The 26,530-nt window shown below is 36.7% G+C and overlaps 1 protein-coding gene across 1 annotated transcript in view; it reads left to right on the top strand.

Annotated features, from left to right (window-relative positions):
* Positions 1 to 26,530, top strand: part of LOC140232215 (uncharacterized) — a 62,423-nt gene that overhangs the window by 22,040 nt on the left and 13,853 nt on the right. Inside the window, exons 19-39 of the mRNA XM_072312351.1 lie at positions 163 to 276; positions 687 to 800; positions 1,336 to 1,449; positions 2,025 to 2,138; positions 2,721 to 2,834; positions 11,107 to 11,220; positions 11,767 to 11,880; positions 12,339 to 12,452; positions 12,845 to 12,958; positions 13,691 to 13,804; positions 14,233 to 14,346; positions 15,284 to 15,397; positions 16,808 to 16,921; positions 18,006 to 18,119; positions 18,788 to 18,901; positions 19,654 to 19,767; positions 20,300 to 20,413; positions 21,615 to 21,728; positions 22,131 to 22,244; positions 22,898 to 23,011; positions 24,750 to 24,863. Coding sequence (XP_072168452.1) covers positions 163 to 276; positions 687 to 800; positions 1,336 to 1,449; positions 2,025 to 2,138; positions 2,721 to 2,834; positions 11,107 to 11,220; positions 11,767 to 11,880; positions 12,339 to 12,452; positions 12,845 to 12,958; positions 13,691 to 13,804; positions 14,233 to 14,346; positions 15,284 to 15,397; positions 16,808 to 16,921; positions 18,006 to 18,119; positions 18,788 to 18,901; positions 19,654 to 19,767; positions 20,300 to 20,413; positions 21,615 to 21,728; positions 22,131 to 22,244; positions 22,898 to 23,011; positions 24,750 to 24,863 — 2,394 coding nt within the window. The remainder of the gene's footprint in view (positions 1 to 162; positions 277 to 686; positions 801 to 1,335; positions 1,450 to 2,024; positions 2,139 to 2,720; positions 2,835 to 11,106; positions 11,221 to 11,766; positions 11,881 to 12,338; positions 12,453 to 12,844; positions 12,959 to 13,690; positions 13,805 to 14,232; positions 14,347 to 15,283; positions 15,398 to 16,807; positions 16,922 to 18,005; positions 18,120 to 18,787; positions 18,902 to 19,653; positions 19,768 to 20,299; positions 20,414 to 21,614; positions 21,729 to 22,130; positions 22,245 to 22,897; positions 23,012 to 24,749; positions 24,864 to 26,530) is intronic.

Genomic DNA, 26,530 nt, shown 5'->3' with positions numbered 1-26,530 from the left:
TGCGACGAATTTGTAACTGTAAAGCAGTTTGATCCTTCAACCTTTGTCGGTATGACTATACGTAGCGGTCTGTACGACTATACGTAGCGGTCTGTACGTGACGATGTTTATGAATAAGTCAAATTTATTTACATTATCATAAATTTCATTTGTGCAAAACAGATATTGACGAGTGCGAAAGTACTCCCTGTCAAAACAGCGCCAACTGCATCGACCAAATCAACGGATTCCTGTGCGACTGCATGGCCGGATTTACGGGAACTCTATGCGAAACCGGTAAGTCATTTTACTGTCATTTTACCGCACTGTACTGTATACTCATTTGTTGTAATAGGATTATAAGTAAGTTGAAGTAGCCCTCGATTCAAAGCTACATCCTTGCACATCATGCGGGCATCTGTATATGGAGCATTTAAAAAAACTCCATGGTAAATTACGAAGAAAGCTTTTCTTGTAGGCTTTCTCTGTGTCATTGCAAACCTTCTCTGATCAGTGAGATTATGGTTTTATCAATCATAAAACTCAACAAACTTTGGTGATTTCAATACATGTAAAAAGGATAGTATATTGTCATTCCCTTGCAATGAACGTTGTCATTTGCCTTCAAATCAATTCTTTGCTTAAACATTTATTTCTACTTTCAGGAAGAATTTATATTCATTTTTTTTTTTAATTGCTGCACGTAGATATCAACGAGTGTGCCAGTGACCCTTGTCAGAATGGGGGAGCATGCGTTGACCGCGTCAATAGCTACGAGTGTGTGTGCAACAACGGGTGGATCGGAGTGCACTGTGAGATCGGTAAGGGGAAAAAAAAGCATGGAGATCATGGAGCAGTTCTTGTGCGTGTCATGAATGACGCGTGGCGGTTGGTTTTGAAGGTTGAGTTTAGTTAAAAACCTGAAACATATCTAGAGTTGATGCTTCTTTGCGGACGTGTATGCATACCGAGTTCAGTACAATAACGACCTACACTCCATGAAATTACATTACTTAATGTGTTGCTTTTTTATGCTTAGTGCGTTGCTTAGTTTTTCCCTTTTCCATCATTTATAATGACATTTACTATAGGTTCATATTCATTAATAGATTCTCTAATTTATCTGTATCCACATTTGGCTTTTGATAAAATGGAAAAACATAAAAATTCGATAAACAAATCAGTCAAATCAGATTAATAACAAAAACTAAAATAGCACGAAAAGATACTTAACCAAGTTATGTTATCATTATTATTACTATTATGATGATGATGATAATTACTATTATTATAAAATATTAACAGAACATACCCAATCATTATTGATACAAAATGACTATCTAATCACCTCTACAGATTACAATGAGTGCTCCAGCAACCCGTGTCAGAATGGAGCGACATGTAACAACGGCCTCAACAGCTACACGTGTGTGTGCAAGGCGGGCTGGACTGGAACCACTTGTGAGACAGGTAGGCCTATTTAAAAAAGATTATCGTCAATTGTTAATCCTTCTAGAAAGGCGTAATCCTCTATCAGTTTCTTTGCTCTGTCTGAGAATGCCTCATGGGAGAATAATGTGCTGTAAGTGCCATTAATGTTTCTTGAGCAATCAATAACAAACAATAATTGCGTCTTCGAAAATGGTAAAGAAACTATAGCATTCACAACGAATAAAGAGTCTTGCGTAGGCAACACAGTAGTCACGTGACCTAGATGACTCGTCGGGGAACACTTTGAATGATTCTCAATGACTAATTTACTTGGTCATGTTGTCTCTAGTTTTTATCCCATGAAGTCGAAGAGTCGATAATTTGAACTGCTTTGATCCATGCGTTCATCGAATGGAAGCATTACTGTAAACATATACGTCTGTACTAAATCGGCACTTTGTCATGTAGCAAGATGAATTTGGATTGGATAGAATTGTTATAGCATCATTTACTTTAGTTTGCATACTGTCTGTTCGGAACATGCCTAGATTACTGAACATTATGTATACCGTGCTGAGCTGAAATTGACTGCATGCTTGATCTCTCCCTCCCAGATATCAATGAGTGCTTAAGTTCTCCTTGTCAAAACGGGGCGACATGTGACAACTTCGAGAATCGTTACCAGTGTACTTGCGCCTCTGGGTGGCAGTCTACGAATTGTGACGTCGGTAAGTTATGTCCTAGAAGGATCATTGGTCTGTTCACCATTCATTAGTTCCATTTTGACAATATTCATGGCATTCTAATTCTTCTTTTGACTGTGCTACCAAATTATCAAATCGTCGATTCCAAGGACTCTACTTTCCGTAATGTACACTGATGTAAGGATTCTGTCTATTTCAGTATCTGGTATAGCCTTCTTAACAACTGCTAAGCAAAGCTTATAGTGTCTGTTCATCTCTCTAAAACGCCCCTGATAATCTCATTTTGTCTGGTACAATATACTCATTGTCTCTTTTTTCTTCTCAAAGCCATCACGCATTGTACTTAGTGTTTGGAGGGTGAGAGTTACGCTTGATGTCTGTGTTCTTGCCATTATCTGCTTATTTCACAAATACACCAATCTTCATAATGCCTTACATACAAGTAAGGATAAGCAGCAGTGACAAAATATAGGGGAAATATATACATGTACTGAGTATAATTATATTACATTATAACATTGAGATATACATACCGCATGATTCAATATGGTAGAGTCTTATTCTATGCATACTTATGACTGAGTGGTATCGTTTTGTATGTTGCAGATCGAAACGAGTGTGCAAGCAACCCGTGTCAGAATGGAGGCTCGTGTAACAACTTACTGAATGCCTACTCTTGTGACTGTCTCCCGGGTTGGGATGGCACGAACTGCGAACTGAGTAAGTGCGATCCAGACGAAGTGTAAATAGATGTGTCCCCGTGACCTAAAGTTGTTGTAAAGACAGTTTTATGATACCTAATGCAGTTTCCTAGTTTTATGATACCTAATGCAGTTTCCTTTTTGTTTTAATTCGTCATAGAAACCAAAGTAATTCTTATATCTCATTAGAAGGGAAATTCCTTTGACTTTACAAAACCAATAACTTATAATTTATCTAGCAAATCATCTAGTCTGCACCAATTCGTGATTTCCAGGCACTACCTAAGCGACTTTTCTGTATACAAATAAGTTCGATCCTCTTTTACTTTTGCTTGTTTACATCTTGTGTTAAAACCATCATTCTTTCTAATACAGTCCTATACAAACATCTCCCCTTACAACTTTTCCTACATGTCACCGAAATTAAGTTGACGTGATAGAGTTGCAGCCATGCAAAGACGCTATGATCGTAGACGCATTGTAGACAATAGACATTATAGACGTAAAATGGAAGAAGTTATTTCCATTGCACGGATGCTAGTAAACATACTGTGCAATGGAAATGTATATATATATATATATATATATATATATATATATCGTCAGCGATTTTACAAACCGTCGAATCAGCCCGCCGGAGTGTAAAACGCATTTCGGAGATAAACACGTTTGAAGTTTGCTACTCTTTAAACCGTCTGAAACCGGTACGCCGACGGCAAAATTTGCATCAAAACTTACATTGTAGGAGAGGGATGGTCGTAAACAAACACCAAGACAATGGACAGTTTACCTAGACAAGGAATAAAGCAATGACGACGAGTTAGAAATACCCTGTTATTTCGGAATGCCATCGTTTTGGCAAAATACACCTATGTACGCGGATTCGACTCTTCGGCAAAACGAAATTAGAGTACGCGCAACGTGGAAGCGTCGAATCAGGCGCGATTCGACTCTTTGAAAAACCGCATAAACACTGCGCGCGCGTGTGCGCTGTGTAGAAACAATTGCAGCGCGCGCGGCGCGCTGCATTGAAGATATGGAATTTTGTGTATCGTGTGTTTTGATGATTTAATATGAGCAAGTTTAGTCTTTTCGCAAAATCATGGAATGGAAATGGGAAGAACATTGTCTGGTACGCTGTTCCACAATGTTAAATCATGCTAATCACCAGAACTTTACACAAATACACCGGTAGAAAAAGACTGATAATAGGTTTACTATGTTAAATGCAAAAAAGTCTGCAGTGGTGACACAACTGGCTTCATAATAAAAGACACAAACACACACACATACACGCACACAAACACGCACACACGCACACAAACACGCACACACGCACACGCACATACAAACACACACACACAACTATTACAAACACATTACTAATAGTACATGTAATTCAAGAGAAATTATCACTGCATGGTGATTGAGAAACCAAATTTCTGAAGCCTATACTTCCAACAAAAATAGGACCAAATAAACAATACATCGTATTTTTATTACTGTTATGCATCAAATTAAGCTGCCACCATTCCCATTAACTCGTGGTTCTCACTTGTAAACAACCAAATACATAATCAATTGTCATTTCTAACACAGTAAGACACATACAAATAAATAAACATGCAGCATAATTTAAATAGTTTTCTGGTTTGATAAATTATTGATTTAATATTCAACTACAGATTTCTTTCTTTTACAACAGTTTATGTCGAAGTTCAATCAGGAATACATTGTGTACCGTATTTCTTTCACTGCCTGTCCATAAAGACTGAAACTGAGGAAAAATCAGACAATCTATTACAAAAAAGTATCGATTTTTTAATGTTTCGGTGCCACCACCAATGGATGAGGAGACCATAGACCATTATGTCATATGGAAGACAATGTATTAAAGAATAAAAAGAAAATTTCACAAAATTTCCTTTCACATGAAAAGAACATACTCCCTCAACATGTTACCGATATATGTCAACGGCAATATCATTCCCCTTCTTTCTGAAAGTTTTACCAGTAATTCTGGTGCTCTTTCACACTAGAAAAGTGAAAAAAAAATCTTGAATTTATTTACATTTTCTTTATATTGGTTGCAAAGTTGGCTGTCACGATCTGTATAGTTTTCTCATCAGGTGGCAGCAGATCTAAACTTCAAAAATTCATAACCTGAATGAATCATCCCATTCCCTTCAAACTTTTACTGACTTGTTCTACTGGTATTGTTGCATTGATGAATCCACATCGAAATTTGGATTTAATCAACCTTTGAGTAGAAACAGTATGTACCAATATACAACATATACTGGTCTCCCTAGAGGTCATAAATGAAAGAAAGTCAAAGAAGTGATGTTCAAGAAGGACAAAAGACAAAAATTCAAAAGACCTCTCTCCTTGTTACATACTGCGTTATATCTACTATCACGTTTACATGGTAACAGAAATATCATAATGAAAACTTCATGATAATTGACAGAAACCATGTGTTTGCTTACTAAGTTAAGGCAATCGTGATGATGAAAAAAAAAGAAAACATTACTGGTTATGATATGTGAGGACAATTTAGACGACTCACGATTTTATGAAAGACTTTATTTTCATCTTTATATATTTTTTTTTTCACTTAGAAATATTGGAATATCGGTGGAGGAAAAATGTTTCCCAGTTATACCTTGAATTCTTCAATTCCAAATCACTGTTTTGCAAATTCCTTTTCAATATCTGTTAAATACAAATTCTCACATTTACATCACCCAGATCAAATCCATTGGGATGATTGGGTTTAAAGTAGGAAAGGAAGAGCACTTCCCATGAGTGTGTGATACAATCATCACAAAAAATAGGATTTTCCTACTGAAAAAAGAACTGGGAATGGCCAGAATTCAGATTTCTTTTTTCCTCCACATTCAGAATGGATGAGAGGTTTGTCATGCCCTAGGTATGTCACCTGCATATGGGATTTCATTTCTTTTTTTTTTTTTTTTGGCATGTCCATGTTCACTAGTAATGTTCCCAGAGTAACAGAAGTGTGATAAAAAAAGCATTTACACTACTTATATCAATTGGGATTGAACAAATATCTTGTCTTGAATTATAATTTTAACTCTGATATGATGAACTTTGATATGTTATTGTCATACCATAATAAGTTACTGCTATGAGAATCAAATTAATCGATGCAGTGTAAAAATCACAGAAAGGCTAATGGAAATAATATATTTTTCAAGATGTGACTTAAAATTGGAAGAATGATTTTCTGCCTTGTTACCATTTCAGCCTCAAATGCATTGCAGAGGTTAAGGAGATAATAAAAAAAAATCAATCCAAATTAGTATTTGAAGAGAGAGTATATAATATGATAACACATGTATCTGCTTGAAGAGCTCTAACAAGGTCTATTGGACCAGGCAAACCACCAACTGGCTTTGTTGGGACAGGAACAGTACCATCTGGGTGTGATACGGCAGAAATAGCACCAACTGAACATTTTGGAGCAGTAACCACATCAGCTACCAGAGTAAATAAACTAAATATGGACTATAGCAGAAAAGGAAAGAAAAATGCCATTTCTATTTGACTTAAATCATACAGCATAAATAGTGAGTTCAAAAATTTCTCATACAGACATTTAGTATCTTACTGTTAAAGGTGGTTGAAGAGCAATAAAGGTTCGGACTTGACTGAGATATGAGTGGTGATACAATGTATTTTTAATGTAAAGATGTAAGAATGTGACCTTTTTTTGTTGTTGTTGTTGTTGGCATGTAAAGCTAAATGATTCTCTGAAGTTTTATCTTTTATGTTTTTGCTCAGTTAAGAAAAAGAAATTAAGTATGCCTGGCAATTCTTAAACCATTCAATTAGATATATCATAAGGATAGTGCCAGTACTGATGATGATAAAAGGTTCACCTGGCCATGTTAGACCAGAAATAGCACTAATTGGTTGAGATGGAAAAGGATCAGCGCCACTTGACTGTGTTGGAACAGGGACAGCACGAGCTGGCTTTGTTGGAGCATGAGCAGCACCGACTGGCTGTTTTGGATCAGGAACAGCATCAACCGGATGTCTTGGAAGAGGAGCAGCACCAACTGGCTTTGTGGGACAGGAACAATACCGTCTGAGTGTAACACAGCAGAAATAGCAACAACTGAACACCTTGGAGGAATAGTCGCATCAGCAAACTAAGTGAAGGAAATAAATATGGAATACAGCTGGAAAGAAAATGGCAATTTCTATTTGACTAAAATCATACAGCATAAAAAGTGAGTTTAAAATTTTCTCATTCAGACATTTAGTATTTTACTGGTTAAGGTGGTTATAAAGCAATAAAGATGGGACTTGACTGAGATGGGAGTAGTAATAAATTTCTATTTTTCTTGTAAAGGCATAAGAGTGTGACCTTTTTATTGTTGTTGTTGTTGACATGTAAAGCTAGATGATTCTCTGAAGTTTTAACTTTTATGTTTCTGTTCAGTTAAGGGGGAAAAAAGAAAATAAACATGCCTGGCAATTTTAAAACATTCAATTAGAAATATCAATAAAGCTAGTATTGATGATGGGAAAATGTTTACCTGGTCATGTTAGATAAGAAATGGCAGTAACTGGGTGTGTAGGAACAGGACGAGCACCACTTCACTGTGTTGCAGCAGGAACAGCACCAACTGGTAGTGTTTAAACAGGAATAGCACCAGCTGGCTGTGTTGGAATAGGATCAAATGACAAGGCTGGAGCTAAAGCATCGCTGACTGGTTATGTTTGAGCAGGAGCAGCACTAACTGGCAGTCTTGAACAGGGAGAGCATCAACTGGATATCTTGGAAGAGGAGCAGCAACAACTGTCTTTGTTGGAGTAGAGAATTCATCGACTTGTTGTGGTAGAGGCCATGTTGTGGTTGCTAACTCATCACCTTTGTTGGTACGGTCTGCCAGCAAAGAACAAGTTAGGAGATCACATTATTTCCACTTACACAAAAATAAAACATTGTATAAATTTCTTCTTAGATCCTACATGCTGATTTTGCTAATTGATGACAGAGAGAATCAAAAGAGAATGAAAAGCATTACATTTATTTGTGCAAAAATCCAAACAATTGTGCCAGTCAAATACTGTGAAAACAAAACTTGTTACACTGAATTTCTCAATGAATCTTCTTCATAACTCTAATGTGTTACACTACAATCCATATAAAATGAATGGAGGATGTAGGAAACTAATGAAGCAGAAATTCAAGTGCATGCTTGTTTTCATCAGTCCTGGAATTAAAAAGAATATCAAATGTTCTATACAACAAAGCTTTTTTATGAGCTTAGATAATACATTAAAATGCTTATCACTGATAACTGAGATTGTAACTGTTACAATTACATATCAACTACCAAACACTTGGTTTCGTAAGTATTACATGTATGTATACCTTTGAGTGGTGAAATGGTTTTACTGCAAAGAAAAACGAGAGAGAGAGAGAGAGAGAGAGAGAGACCAGAATATCCTTACAAAGAAAATACAGTTAGAATATCCAGGTAACTGTAATTACTTTGCCCAAATCAATAGGCAAATACTGTTAACCGTCAACTGTAAGATTATTTCATGTAACACCACACTTATCAATTACACCGTGGCATATTATCTATCTGATGGAAATTCCTTCTTTAAATGCCATTGTTTTAGAGTTAGTAAATTTAAATCACATTCATTTATGCCTGGCAAAGAACTGTGCTACAGATTTAGCTTGCATGTGAACATAGTATCATTTGGGGGTGGGGGGGGGGGAAGAAGAGTTCAGACCTTATTGTTAAATCATACTCTTCTAACCAAGATGTGAATGAAGCAGGGAGTTATTTGAAGACTCACCAGTAAGATAAATAGTGATCACTGTCTCCAGCAGGGGTCTATCTGATGATCACAACTATGTCTATTTCTTCCTCTTGGTCCACATCTGTTTCTTTTGAGCTCAGGAGTTGCATCAGTTTTCCCCTTCACCATCCTCTCAGCCATTTCATCTTTATATTGATGCCTATCCTCAAAACTGTTCTTCTACACATTGAGATCACCGCATGACTGCAACGATGCTTGTTGTACCATCATTGTCCCATTTGACCAGAGCATCCAGGACTTTGCCAAGTTTTTCCTATTCTAGGGAGAAGGGGATGGTAAAGAGAGAAAAGCAAACTATAGGAATTATGCAGACCCAGCATAAGATCTAACATGAAGGTGCAATCTAGTACAGAAAGTATCTTAATTGTGAACTGGATCCCAATGACACTAGGGAAAGGAAAAATCAGAAATATGGGGCAAAAATAATTTCATATAGACTCCATGTGCAGGATATAGTACAGACCAAATAGTGTAGTCACTAGATACTGTATGTTCTTGATCTAAATAAGACATTTCATTATTCAAAAAAGCAATGAAAAAAAAATGCAACACAATCTATTTAGGACTATTGGTTACCTATCTAGTGAAGTGATATTCAATTCCATTTGGGGGAAGAACTCCCTTACAGTTGTAGAATTTGGGGTCTAGCAGAATATGTGTAGCCACTATAGAGCCCTCTAGGTGATTCTAGCTCTTTTACTTGAGATCCCATTTCACAGTTCAGACCTCTTGAATTGGTAAGGATGTGATCGCTACGCGCTATCACTTATGCAAGCCTAGGCCATAGCCTAGGTTTTACTTTACTCTTATAGGAGCTCAGTGACAAAAATATCAGTGGTACCAGTACATTTAATACGTTGACACGGGTGCACGTCACGAGACTGACACCCACGAGTCATACAGCCCACGACTCAACGAGTCATACAACATACAAGTCATACAGCCCATGAGTTATGGAGCTCACGAGTCATACAGCCCATTAGTTCGACACTATTAAAGCTAACAAAGCCCACGAGACCGACACATTAAGCCCCATGTTATATCTGTGGAACTCGTGGGATGTTTTTACCTAGTGTCGAACTCATGGGCTTTATTTGCCTAGTGTCTAACTCATGGGCTGTATGACTCGTGAGCTGTATGACTCATGGACCTGTTTTCAATGTCGAACTAGTGGGCTGTATAATACAAGAGAAAAAGAAATAAACTGTCCATCTACTTACATATATCTACTGTACTAGAATTCCATAGATACCAATAAATCAGTTGACATATCTATCTACTACTACTACTAGATCTAGCTAGTAGTGTAAATTTAGTACCAGTAGTACAGTACTCAAGTCTCTAGTAGTTTTAGTAGTACTATACTGTACCGGTACTGGTGTTCTCAATGTCAAGCTAGCTCAATCCCTTGTCCTTAGCTTATTATCAGATTATATTTTCTGTAAATTCAAATCAAAGTGTTACTGAATGTTTAAGTTTAGAAATGGGCTATCCTGGGTTTATGGTGCATTGGTGGATCATGAAACTTCCTTGAGAGATCTTTTAAGTTTTAAAATAAAGGAATAAGGACTAAAACAAGGTAACATCGCTGAAACAGAGAGACAAACATTTCCTATAGTCTGAAGCGGGCAGAGATCCTTGTGTTGGGAGTACCTACAACAATTGAATTGTGTAGTTTGATGGATGGATAGACACTGTAGGCCTCTGTGCTGCGTCTCTACGGCTATACCCACCGGTAAGAACTACGCAGGCGACGTGTGTCTACGTGTCTACACACTAGGGGAACATGACATCAAATTACGCATGTGGGACTAGATTTGGGGAGTCTTTGCTACGATACCTTTAAAGGCAAATTTCATCTTAATTTCAAACATAAAATTGTTGTTAAAGAAATTGAGAATGTAAATTGTACCTAATTTAAGCAATACAACAACAATACACTCGATTCAGGGAAGTAAAAACGAAGTTTTCGTACCTTTTACGTCCACGGGGTTTCACATTCGACGGTTTGAAAAAACGACCACGAAGGATCACCGATTTCTCAAGAGTTGAATCGATGACTCGACGCTTTGATAAAACGTTCCTTGCGATTCGACGTTTTCGTCTTTTTTATGATCACGAATATCTTTAAAATGAAACAAAATTCTGGTCCCAATTTTTCACACATGATAGATACATGAAAGAAGAATCGAAAAAAGCAAAAAACTGAATTTTCATTTTTCGACCGAAAATTCGCGGATTCGACGGTTTGTAAAATCGCTGACGATATGTGTGTGTGTGTGTGTGTGTGTGTGTGTGTGTGTGTGTGTGTGTTTGTGTTATCAGTCCTGCAGGCAATGATAATAGTTGTAACAGGAAAAGTGACGATAGTGTACATACAACATATTCATCGTGTCGGGTCTTTTCTTTTCTACACGTAGACATTGACGAGTGTCATAGCGGTCCATGCTTCAACAATGCCACCTGTACCGACCATATCGACGGATACACTTGTACCTGCAGGCCAGGATGGACAAGTGATCAGTGCGATGTTGGTGAGTTATCCAAAGCCATCTCCGCCTTTTCTTTCCAAAAAACATGGCAAAGATTTAGAACAGCAACAAAATGGTGATAGCTGGCAGGCAGCCTTTCTGTACAGAGCTTCATGAAATAATTGATATTTATTTATCAATTTATTTATTAAGTAAGTCTTCTTTAAAAGCAGGGTAGTCCAATTCACTGCCACAAAGGCCTGTTTTACAAGTTAGCCCTGCGTCGAGATACATTACAATATGCAATAAAAAACGAGAACAAAACGAACATAAATATGATACAGTTAAACGAACAATTGGTTTGTAAGAGCATAAAACACATGAGAAATAACTTAAATAGCACAAAAATCGAAACATATACATAAGTCGTACTATGATATCTAATTGGATACGTAGTCCGAAAGGTATGATCATATCAATTAAGAGATGATGTTGCCGTGTACGATTCTCAAATGTTTATGCTAATGTTTATGTGGGTGCGTACTTACGCATTCGTTGTTTCCTTCCCTATCTTCAATCTGAATTTTTGTGCGTCTTTCCTTTTGACAGACATCAACGAGTGCTTATCAAATCCTTGCGCCAACGGAAGCGCCTGTCGAAATCTGGAAAATGAGTTCTACTGCGACTGCCCGCCCGGTTACGACGGCATAACCTGTAGCAACGGTGAGAATCGATAATGTTTGATTGAATATTGACTGCACGGGCTCTGAAGAAGTTATATGCACCATTATTTATGAGATGAACGTGTTTTAAACTTCCATTAGATTTATGACTTTTTGATATTTGTATGGGACCTGAAGAAACGACTAGATTGAATAAAAAACGTGGAGAATGTCATTCGTTATATATACAATACATTACTGTTGATCTAAAGCGTAAATTTCGAGTGACTGGTACAATTGTTTTCAACATACGTTCATATTAACACATCACCGCGTCCTAAGTGATTGCTTGTCATCACTGCGTACAAAAGAAATCCTGATAAAAGAGTTAGTTACCTCTTGTTCAATTCAAAAAGAAATACATTGCAGCACGTTGTATCGTCTTTTTGGGCGCTCGTAGAATAGCATAAAGCATTTTGTGGTTATTCATTTGAATTTGATAATTTCTTGCCTCGACAGAAATCGACGAATGTAACAGCAGCCCATGTCAAAACGGTGGTACCTGTCTGAATGAAATCAACGGATATACCTGTAGGTGCAGGGATGCATACGCAGGTGACCGATGTCAAATTGGTGAGTGTAAATTTCTTGCATGTATATCTGCTGTTTTGAAAGCTCTTTTTGTATTCAAGATATGTATCAACACCAATCTCCTTTTACCATGCCTTGTCTATTCATTGTTGAGATTTGATGACTAAATGAGCAATTTCGAGTAATTGTTCTCCTATCCAATCATATCGTGCTTTGCAGTTGGTCTCAAGCACGCTTCAACTAAGTTAATTTCAGTCAATTCCATTGATATAATACACTAAATGACACAGAAGTATGATGATCAAATGTTTCCCTGTGCGCTATGTATAATAGCAGACAAATAATGACCAGATTGAGCCCGTACTTGTGCAATGATGTAAGTGATCCTTGTCATGCTGATACGACATATTATTATCCAATACTCTCTTCATTAGAAATCAACGAATGTCAGAGTGACCCCTGCCTCAATGGAGCAGCTTGCACGGACCAACTTGGCTCTTGGGTTTGTATTTGCCCAGCCGGTTTCACTGGAAGTATGTGCGAAAGCGGTGAGTATCCTATTTTATACGTATGAATATAATTAGGTCTATATTCATATTCATATAATATGTGTGTTATATGATATATATAAAGACGGTGAATATATATATATATAATTACAACATTTAGCTATCCGTCTTTCTATAGAATTATTCATATAAGAAAATTTGGCACACAAAGTGGACCATACACACTGAGCAAAATACGTAGGTTCAACTTTATACCTTTAAAGTTTTAGACCACACCTTTCAGATCAGAAAGGTGCTTACATTGTGACACTGGTCTGAAAGGTTCAAATTAGTTTCACTCATAAGGGTGTTCCCAGTGTGACACTGGTTAAGGTGCAAAGTTGAATCTATTACGGTGGTTCTGTTCATCCAGGAATGTCCCTCGTTTTATTTGCTCTCATCTGTCAGTAGCTGATGGTTTAATCTGTCGACCGAGCTCTTCTTAGCCTGAATTAATAAGATATCATTTCTTGGGAGCGTTAATGGTAAAGGACGATGTTTATAGGCACGTATAAAGCTATTCTTATCTCATATTACCTAAGTTATCCTTTCTTTCATTCAAAACATAATACATGACATGTTAAGAGAATGATATCTTAAAAATGAGTGTCACAATTGTAGATTAAATTTTAAAAGCATTCATGTCTTGCCTTTCATGTACACGGATTATATAGATTCATAATTTATGACTTGTGTTCGTGACTTTCCGGTATCTTTATTATTGCTTCGCAGATATCAACGAGTGCAGCAGTGATCCCTGTCAAAACAACGGGACTTGCATTAATGAGCTCAATTATTACACTTGTGAGTGTTTGGATGGATACCAAGGATACAATTGCGAAACTGGTGAGTGTGTGACGCAATGGAGTCACTCCTAATCCCGAGGGGTGAGGGTCTCAGTTTGCCTTTACAAGAAAGGATCGGTTAATGCGAGAAAAGACCGTCACATAAAATCATCAAAATAATGAGTGAAGAGTAGGGGATCGGGATGAATATTGACACATGCGATAAAAATTGTGCACCCTTGAAGGTTTAACTTTGAGTTTTTGGTATTGTTCTAAATTTCCGAAATGCTTCAAATGGCAACGGGGGAAGCCACCTTTAAAGACCATGTGTAAAGTACTGCTCAAAGTATGTCCACACCACTGGAATAAAGTAGGGATAGATATCATGAGCGAGCTCGAACTCAGAATGATATAAAAAATAATCATACAAAATGTATATTTTTCTGCGCTTAATGGCTGCCATTTTTTTTCCTGTGCTCTCCTTTGTAGAAACCAACGAGTGTTACAGCAATCCCTGCACCCATGGAGGAGCTTGCACAGATCTCGTCGATGCGTTCTTCTGTAACTGTCTACCCGGATACATAGGCGACCGTTGTGAAAGAGGTAACAACACACAAACAAATACACACACACACGCACACACACAAACACATCACACACACAAACAGATATAATATATATATGTATATTATATATATATATATATATATATATATATATATATATATATATATATATATATATATATATATATATATATATATATATATATATATTTATATATATATATATATATATATATATATATATGTATTATATATACGTAAGAAGAGTGTGAACTGCAATATGGCTGACAGTGCTCAACTATATAGGAGTCCATGTAGTAAAATATACAGTAGGATGGAAGGCGTTGCTTTATTAGTGACTTAGCTGGACAGTCTGTTTCGGCCGAAGCCTCGTCAGCTAGACTGTCCAGCTAAGTCACTAATAAAGCAACGCCTTCCATCCTACTATATATTGTACTATATTATATTATATATATAGACGATGAAGACAAACAAGTTGACATAATGCATTAGAATCCAACTTCATTTATTTGTAAACCAAATTTTCGACCCTTGCACGGATCTTCCTCAGGGTCGAAAATTTGGTTTACAAATAAATGAAGTTGGATTCTAATGCATTATGTCAACTTGTTTGTCTTCATCGTCTTCATGCTCTTATTCCAACACGCGGATAATAATACCATCATATTATATATATATATATATATATATATATACCTTAATACATGTATACATTATACCTACGTTATACACATTTCTTTCCAGTTCCGTTGATTGTGGCTATGGCATCAACGAGACAGAATTTTCATGCATTGTTATATTCTCTGTTCTCTCATATTGTTATGAGATGATGTACGATTTGATTGACTTATTATATTTTGTAAATACATTCAATAGACACTAATGTAAACACAATGACATGATGAATTGTCTCATTGTTAAGTATATCCGTCTTCTTATCGTTACTTTATTAGAAATCAACGAATGCAACAGCTCGCCCTGTCTCAACTCGGCCACCTGCACGAATCTGGTGAATGGCTACCGCTGTACTTGCCCCCCAGGATGGACTGGCACAAACTGTCAAGACGGTGAGAGATTTTCCATTTACCTTTCCCCCTCCTCGTATCATCTTAATCACTATTTAATAGCCCAGCCGATGAAGTCATTCTTAAAATCATTGAATGACTAAAATGCGATTGTTGTAACCATAATGTTTTGATTTGTCGTCGATGTTAATGTTTCAAGGATCATCCTTTTTGTTTCTCGTTACGACTTGGCCCTACAAGTATATCCCAAAAGGCGCTTCCCACGAATAGCTAAATGTGAAACAATTGAACTCCACATGATTAATGAAAGTGAGGCAGCCCCCTTGATTTTGTAATTAAGCTGTATGTCATGTTCGTAGTCTGTGTGCATTAATTGATTGTCAGTTACCAGTGAAAACATTCTCATGATCGAGCGTGAAAGCATTCCAGAAAGCTTACTGTTAGTCAAGAATGAACAACAGCACTGAATACAAAGTTCACTCCTGACCGAGACCCTAAAAATGCTTCCATTCCTTTTTAGACGCACTACAGGTTGATTAAAACAACGAACGAACACGAAGATATTACTTAGATTGACCAATCACAGCAATAGTCCGCAGTCTCTGACATGCGGGACGCACCTACCTGTGCCTATTCTGCACTCCTTTGTCTCTGCTGTCTGTTATTCTTGTTACGTCGGGCAAGTTATACTCTTCTATACGCCCTTGTAGGGCGCTGAACTGTGTATACTTTTTGTTCTTATTTCTCTTCTTTTCTTAATTCAATGTGTCCTTTATTTGACAATAGCAACACTGGATCATGTCTATTTGTACGTGAACATGTGAATACATTATTGTAATTCTTTTTTAATCATGTACGTACAAACGTATGTATGTATTGTGAGTTGTCCGGGCAAGCTTGGTATCGGAAGGTTTCTATCACCTTCCTCTCTTTCTTACTCTTTCTGTCTCTCCTATTATCCCCCTTATCCACGAGCATCATGTTGGACCCCCCCTCCCTCTCTCTCTCTTATATTGCATTAGCGTAATTGTATCATCGGTTGCCAAAGGGTCAAGCTTATAGCTTATTATTGGCGACCGTTCTGTATGTGGTAATTCATAGCACATGTACTGTAATTATGTCACAGATGTATGTGTAATCGAAGTTGTTGAAATGTAGAAACTAGCTATAATGAGTGTCGTATTTGTATAATATTATGTTTGATTATATTGATAAAGAATTGTACATGATGCCACGCGGAGAAGAAATAAATCAAATCAAATCAAATTAGTCCAAAGCAATGAAGCCAATAAAGATTGTATGATTAACTTTCTCAACATCTCGTCCTGGTTTTGCACCGGTATCACAAATTATCAATAATATTGTAACATATATTCCAAATTCCGTTGACATTAATTCTTTAACCATGTCTATGTTACAATTTAATGATTCTGCTTTTCTCTTATTGCACAGATATCGACGAATGTGAAATTCTTCCCTGTCAAAACGGAGGGGTCTGTAACAACGGTCAGAACCAGTACACCTGCACCTGTGTGGACGGTTGGCAGGGAATTAATTGTAACACAGGTATCGTATCCTTCCAAAAAGAAAATATCCACATTAAAGGTTCTCTTTCAAAAGTTACGATTGAGCATAGAATGAAATATTCAACAATGAATTGATAAATTGTATTAAAACCTTCATTCATAACATGGTGTGAAGAAAGCATACGAGAAAGAAAAATATTTCATTGGCAACGGCTTCGTTATGATAGTTATTTAAAAGATATTTTTTGTGTGATTCCATTGCCAATTCTCCAGCAACTGTTTGAAAATACATATCCTGATATATGTTGTTGTTGTTTTTTTAAATATCACATCTTCATTTTTTGAAATATCACATCTTCATTTTTTGAAAATATATAAATTGATATATGATTATGATAATATATATTACTCATATTTAATTATTTACAACTTTTTCGAATGTGAAAGGTAATAAGCGGAATAAACGGAAATATGTTAGTTTTTCACAAAAAGAAACAGCTGCAATGCGATCTACTCGAAACGTGAATCATTTCATAGAAATGATACTGATGACTACATCCGAGGCTGTAAATTGTCCTCCTGTGGTATCAGAGTCTATTATATACCTCATAAATGTCATATATAGAATCCTCTTATCTGATTGGTTAAAAGGGGAGTCATGAAAATAGCTGTGCCCCATTGTTGATCAAAATGACGTCATGATTTACTGTGCCCGGGGCACAGTTGATTGACTGTCCCCTGTAAATACGTTTGGAGACAGACAGTCGCAACAACCCCGTACACATAGATCACAAGTACGCACCAATGATACGACCGCCGCGCTGTCGATCAGCGTTGATTACGAATGCTACGGTATCTATATTTCGGAATCTATATTTTCGGTATATAAAACAAATAATGACAGCTTGATATTCGGGGCACAGTTAAAATTATGTAGGCCCTCTGTGATGTGAAGACCAAAATAGTTATGATTTTCACATCACCTTGGGCCCATAATTTTAACTGTGCCCCTCTTAGCAGTCACTATGTGTATACTATTCTTTTTGGAGTAGGCTACTACAGTACTTTACATGCTTGTCATTCATTGAGCTCATTGGTATGTTCCGCCTCTCTCACTATTACAGATATCAACGAATGTGCCAGTAACCCTTGTCAGAATGGGGGCGTGTGTACGAACGGGAGAAACGTGTATAGCTGTGAATGTCCCTCGGGTTTCCAGGGACTCGAATGCCAGATAGGTAAGCTATTTCTAAACTCCAGCGCCTTTCCATATGCTAACATAAACACACAAGTACATTTACCTGTTTGAGAACAATCCTGCCAGTCAGTCCGGCTGGTGGCTTTTATCATTTTCGTAAATATCAAATAGATTTGCATTGTGAACGTGATGAACGTGATGTTTTCTTTTTAGCATGTGAAATAAATTTGATTTTGAATTTGAATTTGAATTTGATTTAGCGCGTCTTTTAAGTATTTTGAATAAGCGTGTACAACGAATGTCACGATAGGATAAGAACAGCAGAGTGCACAACATCTTGTTTACACGGACCACATACAACTTTTAGGGGACTTTACAGTGTTAAGCTTGTCCAAGAAGACGTATTTCAAAATGACATTTGAAAGTTTTCATGGTATTTCCACCTTGAATATAAATGGAATTATCCCTTCCCCCCCCCCAAAAAAAAAAAATGAATAAATAAGAATCGGTGCACCACTTGAAATGGCAATACATGTATCAGTGAGTTGTTCTTTTTTTTAATAGCGTAGAGAATGGAGATTGCCCACAAGAGCCGACCTTTGGCTTGTGTATAACAGTGAGATGAGAGATGGATCACAAGCAAGATCTTGCATGTAAATCTTGGTCACGTGATCATCAGACTTCATACTTCAACACTTTCATTTACAGATGTGGATGAATGTAACAGCCAACCGTGCTCGAATGGCGGTTCGTGTTTCAACCAGCGAGGCTTCTTCACCTGTGCCTGCCAGCTAGGGTGGGAAGGGCCTACATGTGATGACAGTAAGTTGACCCCCCCCCCTCCAAAAAAAAAACCAAACCAAAACAAACAAACAAACAAACAAACAAAAAAACACCAGTTAAACGCAAGCATTACTCACAGATTGCCTTTTGTATACAACATGAAAGTTAGGTCAGAAATTCACTGTCAAACGGTGCATGAACGGATCGATTATTTTTTATTTTCATTGGGCTATATGTTGAAGAATAAGTAAACTGATCTGAATGCTGAGTTTGTGAATGCTATTAGTTTATCAGGCTGTAGGCAATATAGTATAAAAATTTGACCTCCCTATAACAAGGACCAAGCTCTCAAAATGTCATTCACAGTTTTTACAGTTATCTGATTATAACAACAAGGTTTCATCATTTTGTTTTTGCTACATTTAATCGAAGGATCGGGGTATGCGACTCTGATTTAATATTTTTAGCACATGAGTTTGAATTTTCGTACACACTCGTAACATGTGCCTAGATTAAGGAATCGATCGTTACAGAGGGGATACTTAATGTATATAAAATTCAAAAAGGTCACCTTGGAATAATGTTGACCAATGTGTTGAGTTTAATATCTAACTCGGTTGCCAAATATTAGCTCAGCTCCTCTGTGTGAGCACATTGTAAGGATATTTTGTTCGAATTTGCAAATTCTTGTCAAGATTCCTTTTTAGAAAGTACTTTTATGGTAAATGACCAAACCTCTCTGTTAAAATATGAAACTTTGTAAAATAAGTTATCTATCATATTAATTTCAGATGTGGACGATTGTGCGAGCGGTCCCTGTTTGAATGGCGGCATTTGTCTGGACGGCTTCAACAGCTACCAATGCACCTGCACGAGTGGTTATAGTGGTGATCGATGTGAAATCGGTGAGTTTGCTTTGCTTCAGCAGGTGTGAGCCAACATTATGGTAAAACTACCTCAGTAAATCACTGCCTACGTGATAAACATTTCTTGTCATAACCAGTGCGACTCATAACCAATGTTTATGACGTTGCTGGATATCTGTTTCTCAGAGGTTTAAAATTATTACTCTATACACTCCTTCGAGGAAAAAAAATCATTTTAAGGTAAGGATATAATGAAACATTAGAAATTACGACTCATCTAATTGCAAGTTTTTGTTTGTTCGTTTGTTTACAGACAAATCTTTTGAATGAAAATGGCTGGAATTTCACGGGCATGCTTTTGTGTATTGTTCCCTTTTGACGTGGTATTATTTTATGTTAAGATGCAAAACCAGATTGCAAATACACGATCTATAACAAATTAATCAAATCTTGTGTCATTCAAATATATATGTCTACAATGCCATGTAAAATTAGGATGAACAATAATTATTTTCTTTATCTTCATTTGTAACAGCCCAAATTATTTCAAAAATGCATTGTTTGTTACCAGATCTGAACGAATGTGACAGCGCCCCGTGCCAAAATGGAGGATTCTGTAACAACCTTGCAGACGCCTTCGATTGTGTCTGCCCATCTGGGTACGCGGGAGACAGATGCCAACAAGGTATGTCGTCATAGAAACGCTGTTACCAGGCAACGCAGCGTGTGATTGGCTGTAATGAGAGAGAGAGAGAGAGAGGGAGAGAGGGAGGGAGAGAGAGAGAGAGAGAGAGAGGGAGAGAGGGAGGGAGAGAGAGAGAGGGAGAGAGGGGGGGAGAGAGATCACGACAACTACGTAATCAGTGTCTCTTTTCAGTTCATACTGAAGCTATCATGATGTGATTTCTAATCATTCTCTGAGCGGCTTTTCCCCCTTTTTTATTTGGTGGTTCTTTTTTATTCGGGGGGGGGGGGGTGTCGGAGGTGTTTTTGCTCTGATTTGAAGTGGTTTAAATTACAATGAGAAAGAGTTCATAATCTATTATCTACTGTCGACACATTCGGGTTCTGGAAGATTCTGAGCTTTTTTTCTTTTTTAGCTATCATCAGTAGCCATACAGGTTTGATTGTCTTCAAGAACTTTATATGGTATTAATTATTGTGTTTTTAATAGTTGGTCCCTAAAGGAAGTGATGAATGGTTAATCCAGCAACCAGGATACTGATGGTTTTAGGTCCCTCCCAAAAGACCAAAGGCAATGAGGATAAAGTGAATTGCAAGGACATCAACCGCTGCAGCTTGGGGACTTTTATTTTACTTGGGGCCTATTGATAGGCCTATATATTCAGGCACAGCGGCTTCTTGATGTAACAGGGAGCTTTAGATTTTCGATGAGTACGTTAAGACGACGATTGAGATCTCTCCTCTCTCCCTGCTTCATGTTGCAAAGTAGCTTAGAATTTTTCGAGAACGCAGCCTATTCAAAGTAAAACGGCGCCCTATATGATCATTGCACCAAGTATCTCTCTGCGTCGTGAATTTGATCGGCCGCTAAAATGGCCCACAACTAGTCGTAAGAACTGAGACGACGCGAGATCGTTTTGCATAAGCGATTTTGAGCACGCCCAAAACAGTTTTCTGTTTTTTATTTTTTACTTCTCCTGAACGTCAACGTTGCGAAAATCTAAACCTTCCTATTGATACTTGGGTTTTAGAGTGGATTGCCTTAGTTTAAATTTTTGATTTAGATGGTGCTACGCCGGTATATATACAAGAGGAGATTGTATACAAAGGCAGCTAGGGATCTTTGAAAGAGTCTGAAATGAAAACTTACACATAACAACTCTTATTCCTCATGTTTGTCTGTTTTTTTATGTACATTGCAGAGGTTAATGAGTGTGACAGCGATCCGTGTCAGAATGGCGGGATTTGCCTGGACGAGTTTAACGCCTTTAGATGCGAGTGTCCCGAGGGATATCTTGGATCGACTTGTGAATTCAGTAAGTACTGTACAACTTCTCACTCTTCTTATAGTGTTTGACCCACGTTAGCAAAACAACTGGTACCGCTCGAATGATATTATTATTGCCCTTTTGCAGTTGACTGTTAGGACCATGATATATTTACAGTTACTCAAAACTATAGTCATCGTGCTTTCAGAAGAAAAAATCATGGGTTACTCTTAAAATAATTTCACATAGTATTATATGCATCCAGTGAGGTAACCTTGAATTAATATACTTGTTCATTTGTTAATGACGTAAAGAAACAACAAAGTAATACGATTAAATTCCAAAGTGTATATGCATTGATGAATCTCGTTACAGAGGGGAAGATGACCCCAACGTGGTGTTTCATTCGTGTCTTAATTCATCCTTTTTTCTTTTCTTTTTTTTTTTCAGACCGGGATGAGTGCACCAGCAATCCGTGTCAAAATGGCGGATTATGCGTGGATGGAGCTAACAGTTTCACGTGTCAGTGCGTGCAAGGCTTCGAAGGGGATCTCTGTGGGACGGGTAAGTGTCCAAAAAAACACAAACCGTCTTACAGTGGGCGAACGTTGACTGTCGCCATACAAGAGCAAGATGAGCAGGGGGAACGACCAACAAACAGACTGTTGTAATTATATAGAATGATGCACACTACAAGTGTTTTGAAGACTTGATTCGATCAATGATCGTAAGTAAAAGTCCGGTTGAAGAAGACAGGAAGATCAATATGGGCTGAAAATATGCTCGATTTGAGAAAGGAAACATTCTCACAGATAGGAGAAGATGATTTTCCACTTCTCTTCCGTTTTTGGGAGAAATATACAGTGATGTTATTGTCTACGTATTTATGGAGAAATTGATAGCCCCACGATTACTATTTCTTATCAGCTGATTTTCACAGGTAGAATATGTAGAAGAAAAAAAAAATGTGAATATACTGGTTTACCTCCTCACCACCACTAGTAAAAGAAGATCACCCTTCTACAGAAATTACACTAATATCGAATGCTTCATTTGACAGGCGTCAGAAATCGCTTAAACATCAACGTAACTTGTTGATTTTTGTATGCTGACATTTACGTAAACTGATCAAAAGTTGATTCCACGCTGTTTCTGATTGTTCTTGTGTGTTTTTATTAGTGATCAGTGTCACCTAACTGTTCAAACCTTCTTTTCAGATATCGACGAGTGTTTGAGTAATCCGTGCTTACGGGGTGGACAATGCCGTGATCGGCCGGGATTCTTCTTTTGCTCGTGTCCAGTTGGATACTTTGGAACCCTCTGTGAAGAAGGTGAGAAATTACAAATAAAGAAAGACAATAACAAGAAAATTCGTAACGAATTACAAGAAAAGACACTCTGATAATGCAGATATTTCCTCAATCGATGAGATGGATGATGGAGTAATGGAAGCCAGTCGTAGCATTAATTCACCATGATAGTTATACTCAAGAGATTTTGATATCAAGAAGTGTCGCTATCATTATCAACTTTAACATGTTTAAAGGGATGATATAGTATTAGTTGAAGTGAGGACTCAGCCTTTAACTTTTTATAAGATACTTAGAAATCACTATATGAAATGTTAAGGAGCAAACAATTCTGAAAGAAGAATTCAAAGTTCCTTTGAGGAAAATCGGTTTTGAAATGGTTATGTTATCCCCCCCCCCAAAAAAAAAACAACAAACAAACAAACAAACAAACAAACAAAAAACAAAGCGATCTTAATAAAAAGTGTATCCCACCTTTCATTTTGATTATTTTGTTTTACGATATCTCAGTCATTTCAAAGCAAATGCTTTCATATTTCATGAAGTTTCTCATTATCTCAAAAATCATCATAAAACATAACAAGCAAAACAAACGTTGGGAACCTGTAGCCCCATCTCAACCGAAACTGTATATCATCCCTTTATAGCATATCATCACATTATGATTATGTTCTCTTCCTAGAGTAAGGTGGTGAAGGTCTTTAAAAAGGTTTCTCCTGTACTATATAGACGGTACAATGCTGAACTGTCTGACTAAAATGAATGCTAGACGTACTTCTATACTCGGTTTTACAGAAAACCTTGTGGCCCGAATTCACGAAGGTGGTACAAATGAAACCATGGTTTAAACCATGGACAAAAACCATGGAGCGCAAAGTGTCGTACAGAATATTTCGTTACGAAATTGGTCATTTCGTCGACAAAATGACCGTTTCGTTAACGAAATTATCATTTCGTGGACGAAATGTTCATTTAGCTAGAAAATGTTGTTATTTCGTTACAAAATAATCATTTCATCGACGAAATAACTGATTTCGTAACGAAATATTCCATGCGACACTTGGCGCTCCATTATTTTTGTCCATGGTTTAAACCATGGTTCCATTTGTACCACTTTCGTGAATTCGGGCCTTCGTGGTACAGTGTGTTTTATGTGTTACAATGTGTTTGTTTGTTTGTTTGTTTTTTGGTATGCAAATTACTTTATATTTTCTGCCAGAAACAAAAGAAATCATTAGAGTTTTGCGAATTTTGTCATTTCTTAAGGCAAACGAAGAAAGTAGATGAATATGATAATGCCTGAAAAACTAAAGGTTTGGAATCGTATTCATATTATTTAGACTGTTTGTAGCTGCCCATCAAAGCGTACTACAATGTATTTGTTCGATGTTTCATGTACTGTGATATTTACTTGTACTTAAATAATGTTGATAAGTGACTAAAATTTCTTTGTGAAAAAAAAAAATATATATAAAGGGTAGAATACACATGTCTAACTTGCACAGGTATGTGTCTCAGTACGTAATATAGCTGAATAGTTTTCTATCTATGTGTGTACATAGCAGAATGTACTTATGAAACCATCGGCCGTAGGAAAATCTCTCTCAACAAGAGTGAAAAGTGAATTTAGTGCTCATGATGCCATACGTGCATGAGATGAATAGCTGTCAGAGATATGAAGTCTGGGCGAAGACATTCACACGACGGGAATCGGGAATAGTGTAATGAAGAAATCTTTTGTCTGGTCTCACTCTGTCAGAATTTGATGAATGTAACAGCGATCCGTGCCAAAACGGAGGAGACTGCGTGGACCTGGAGAACGCGTTCCGGTGTCTCTGTACCTCGGGGTATACCGGCGACACGTGTCAAGAGAGTAAGATCACACTGCGTAGACAAAATAAATGTCCGACACTCTTTGTAATTATGATAATCTTCATGATAACAATGGTAATAATGGACTCTGATAAACCATAAAAAAAAAACTTCTACGTTAAAATTAAAAAAATATATATACCCATGGCGCTGTGGAAAATTATAAAATGTGTTCAGTTTCAAAATGACTATGTATAGCAGTATATAGTATCATAAAACACAAGAACACACACACACAAAAAAAAAAACCACATAGTTATTATAAAAAATATTCAAACACAGTGATAAAATTGAAGACCTGAATATAAGAACGACCCAAGTCCATTTTTTGGCCAAATTCAGTTTGACATGGGAAATTGTAGCTTATGCATGGACTCATCTTGTGTATAAATGATAAATCCTAATTACCCCCGGAAGTGCCTGAAATGAATGAGCTAAATCTTATATAAATGTAAGAATGAAGGACTTGGGTCATTCTTACATTCATATTATAGCGCCCTCTCTCATCCTTCTCTCATCTCTATAGCAGAATATCATGTATATATTCAAAGAACAACCCAAGTCCATCACACAAAATGGCCTCTCCACAAATGTAAATGTTAATTGTCATAATAATATATGTTCTAATTTGTACTTACAATGTTGCCTTCTCATCACAGTTAGATAGAATAAATATTGTACAAATAAAAAGATATGAGGGTTTTTTTAAGTTTACTCGAAATGGTCTTCCATGGACTTGGGTCGTTCTTATATTCAGATACTCAATTACAAGTAGACTTCCAGTGGTTCTCTTCAACAAAGTAAAATATTCATGAATGGTACATTTGACAAGGTGACTGAAATATGTAAGGTGTTCGTTTACAACTTTGATATATAAGCCTATATTCATCAATGTTTTAATGTTTGCAATGAAAATCAGAAGTTCTGTGCTATTGCTTGTCTTCAAACATTGGGCATGATAAACCGTAGCCGGCACAATTACTTTCGATTGGGAAAACAAAACAATACAAAAAATGACAGCAAAGACAGCATAGCACGGTTTCTCGTTGGATTTTTTTTTTTTTTTTTTTTTTACGAGGCAGTGGTAATTACTTCTGCAAAATTGGAGCTACTATAAGGCAGTGATGGTGTGGTATTTTTTTTTCTCTTTACTTCATATGCATTTGATTGATTTTATACCATTTGTCAGCTGAACGAAAAGAACACTCATTTCATCCCCACTCCCTGTGTACCCAAAGTCCTAACCCCTGATGGTTGTAATGCATTAACATTTGTAATGTTTGCATCTGTTTGAATTTTTCCCCAGTATTTCTGTTTCCAGGCTTCGATTGTGTGTGCTGTTTTAAAAGAAGCATAAAAATGGGAATTGACTTTAAAGTGTATGCGACACCTCAAGCGTCTTGTAACGTTTTGTTCTATTATCATTGAATGGGGAAAAGATATAGGAATTAAAATACGTATTATTATTATTATTATTGTTATTATTATTATTATTATTATCATTATTATCATTATTATTATTATTATTATTATTATTATTATTATTATTATTACCATTACTATTATTATTATTATTAGTAGTAGTAGTAGTGGTAGTATAGTTTATCATCATTACTATTATTAGTATTACTATCACTGTATTTTTATTATAATTGATAATGATAAAAT

Source organism: Diadema setosum, chromosome 8 (assembly GCF_964275005.1).
Source record: "Diadema setosum chromosome 8, eeDiaSeto1, whole genome shotgun sequence".
Lineage (NCBI taxonomy): Eukaryota > Metazoa > Echinodermata > Echinoidea > Diadematoida > Diadematidae > Diadema > Diadema setosum.
The sequence above is the reverse complement of the archived record's forward strand: the minus strand, read 5'-3'. Positions and strand labels throughout refer to the sequence as shown.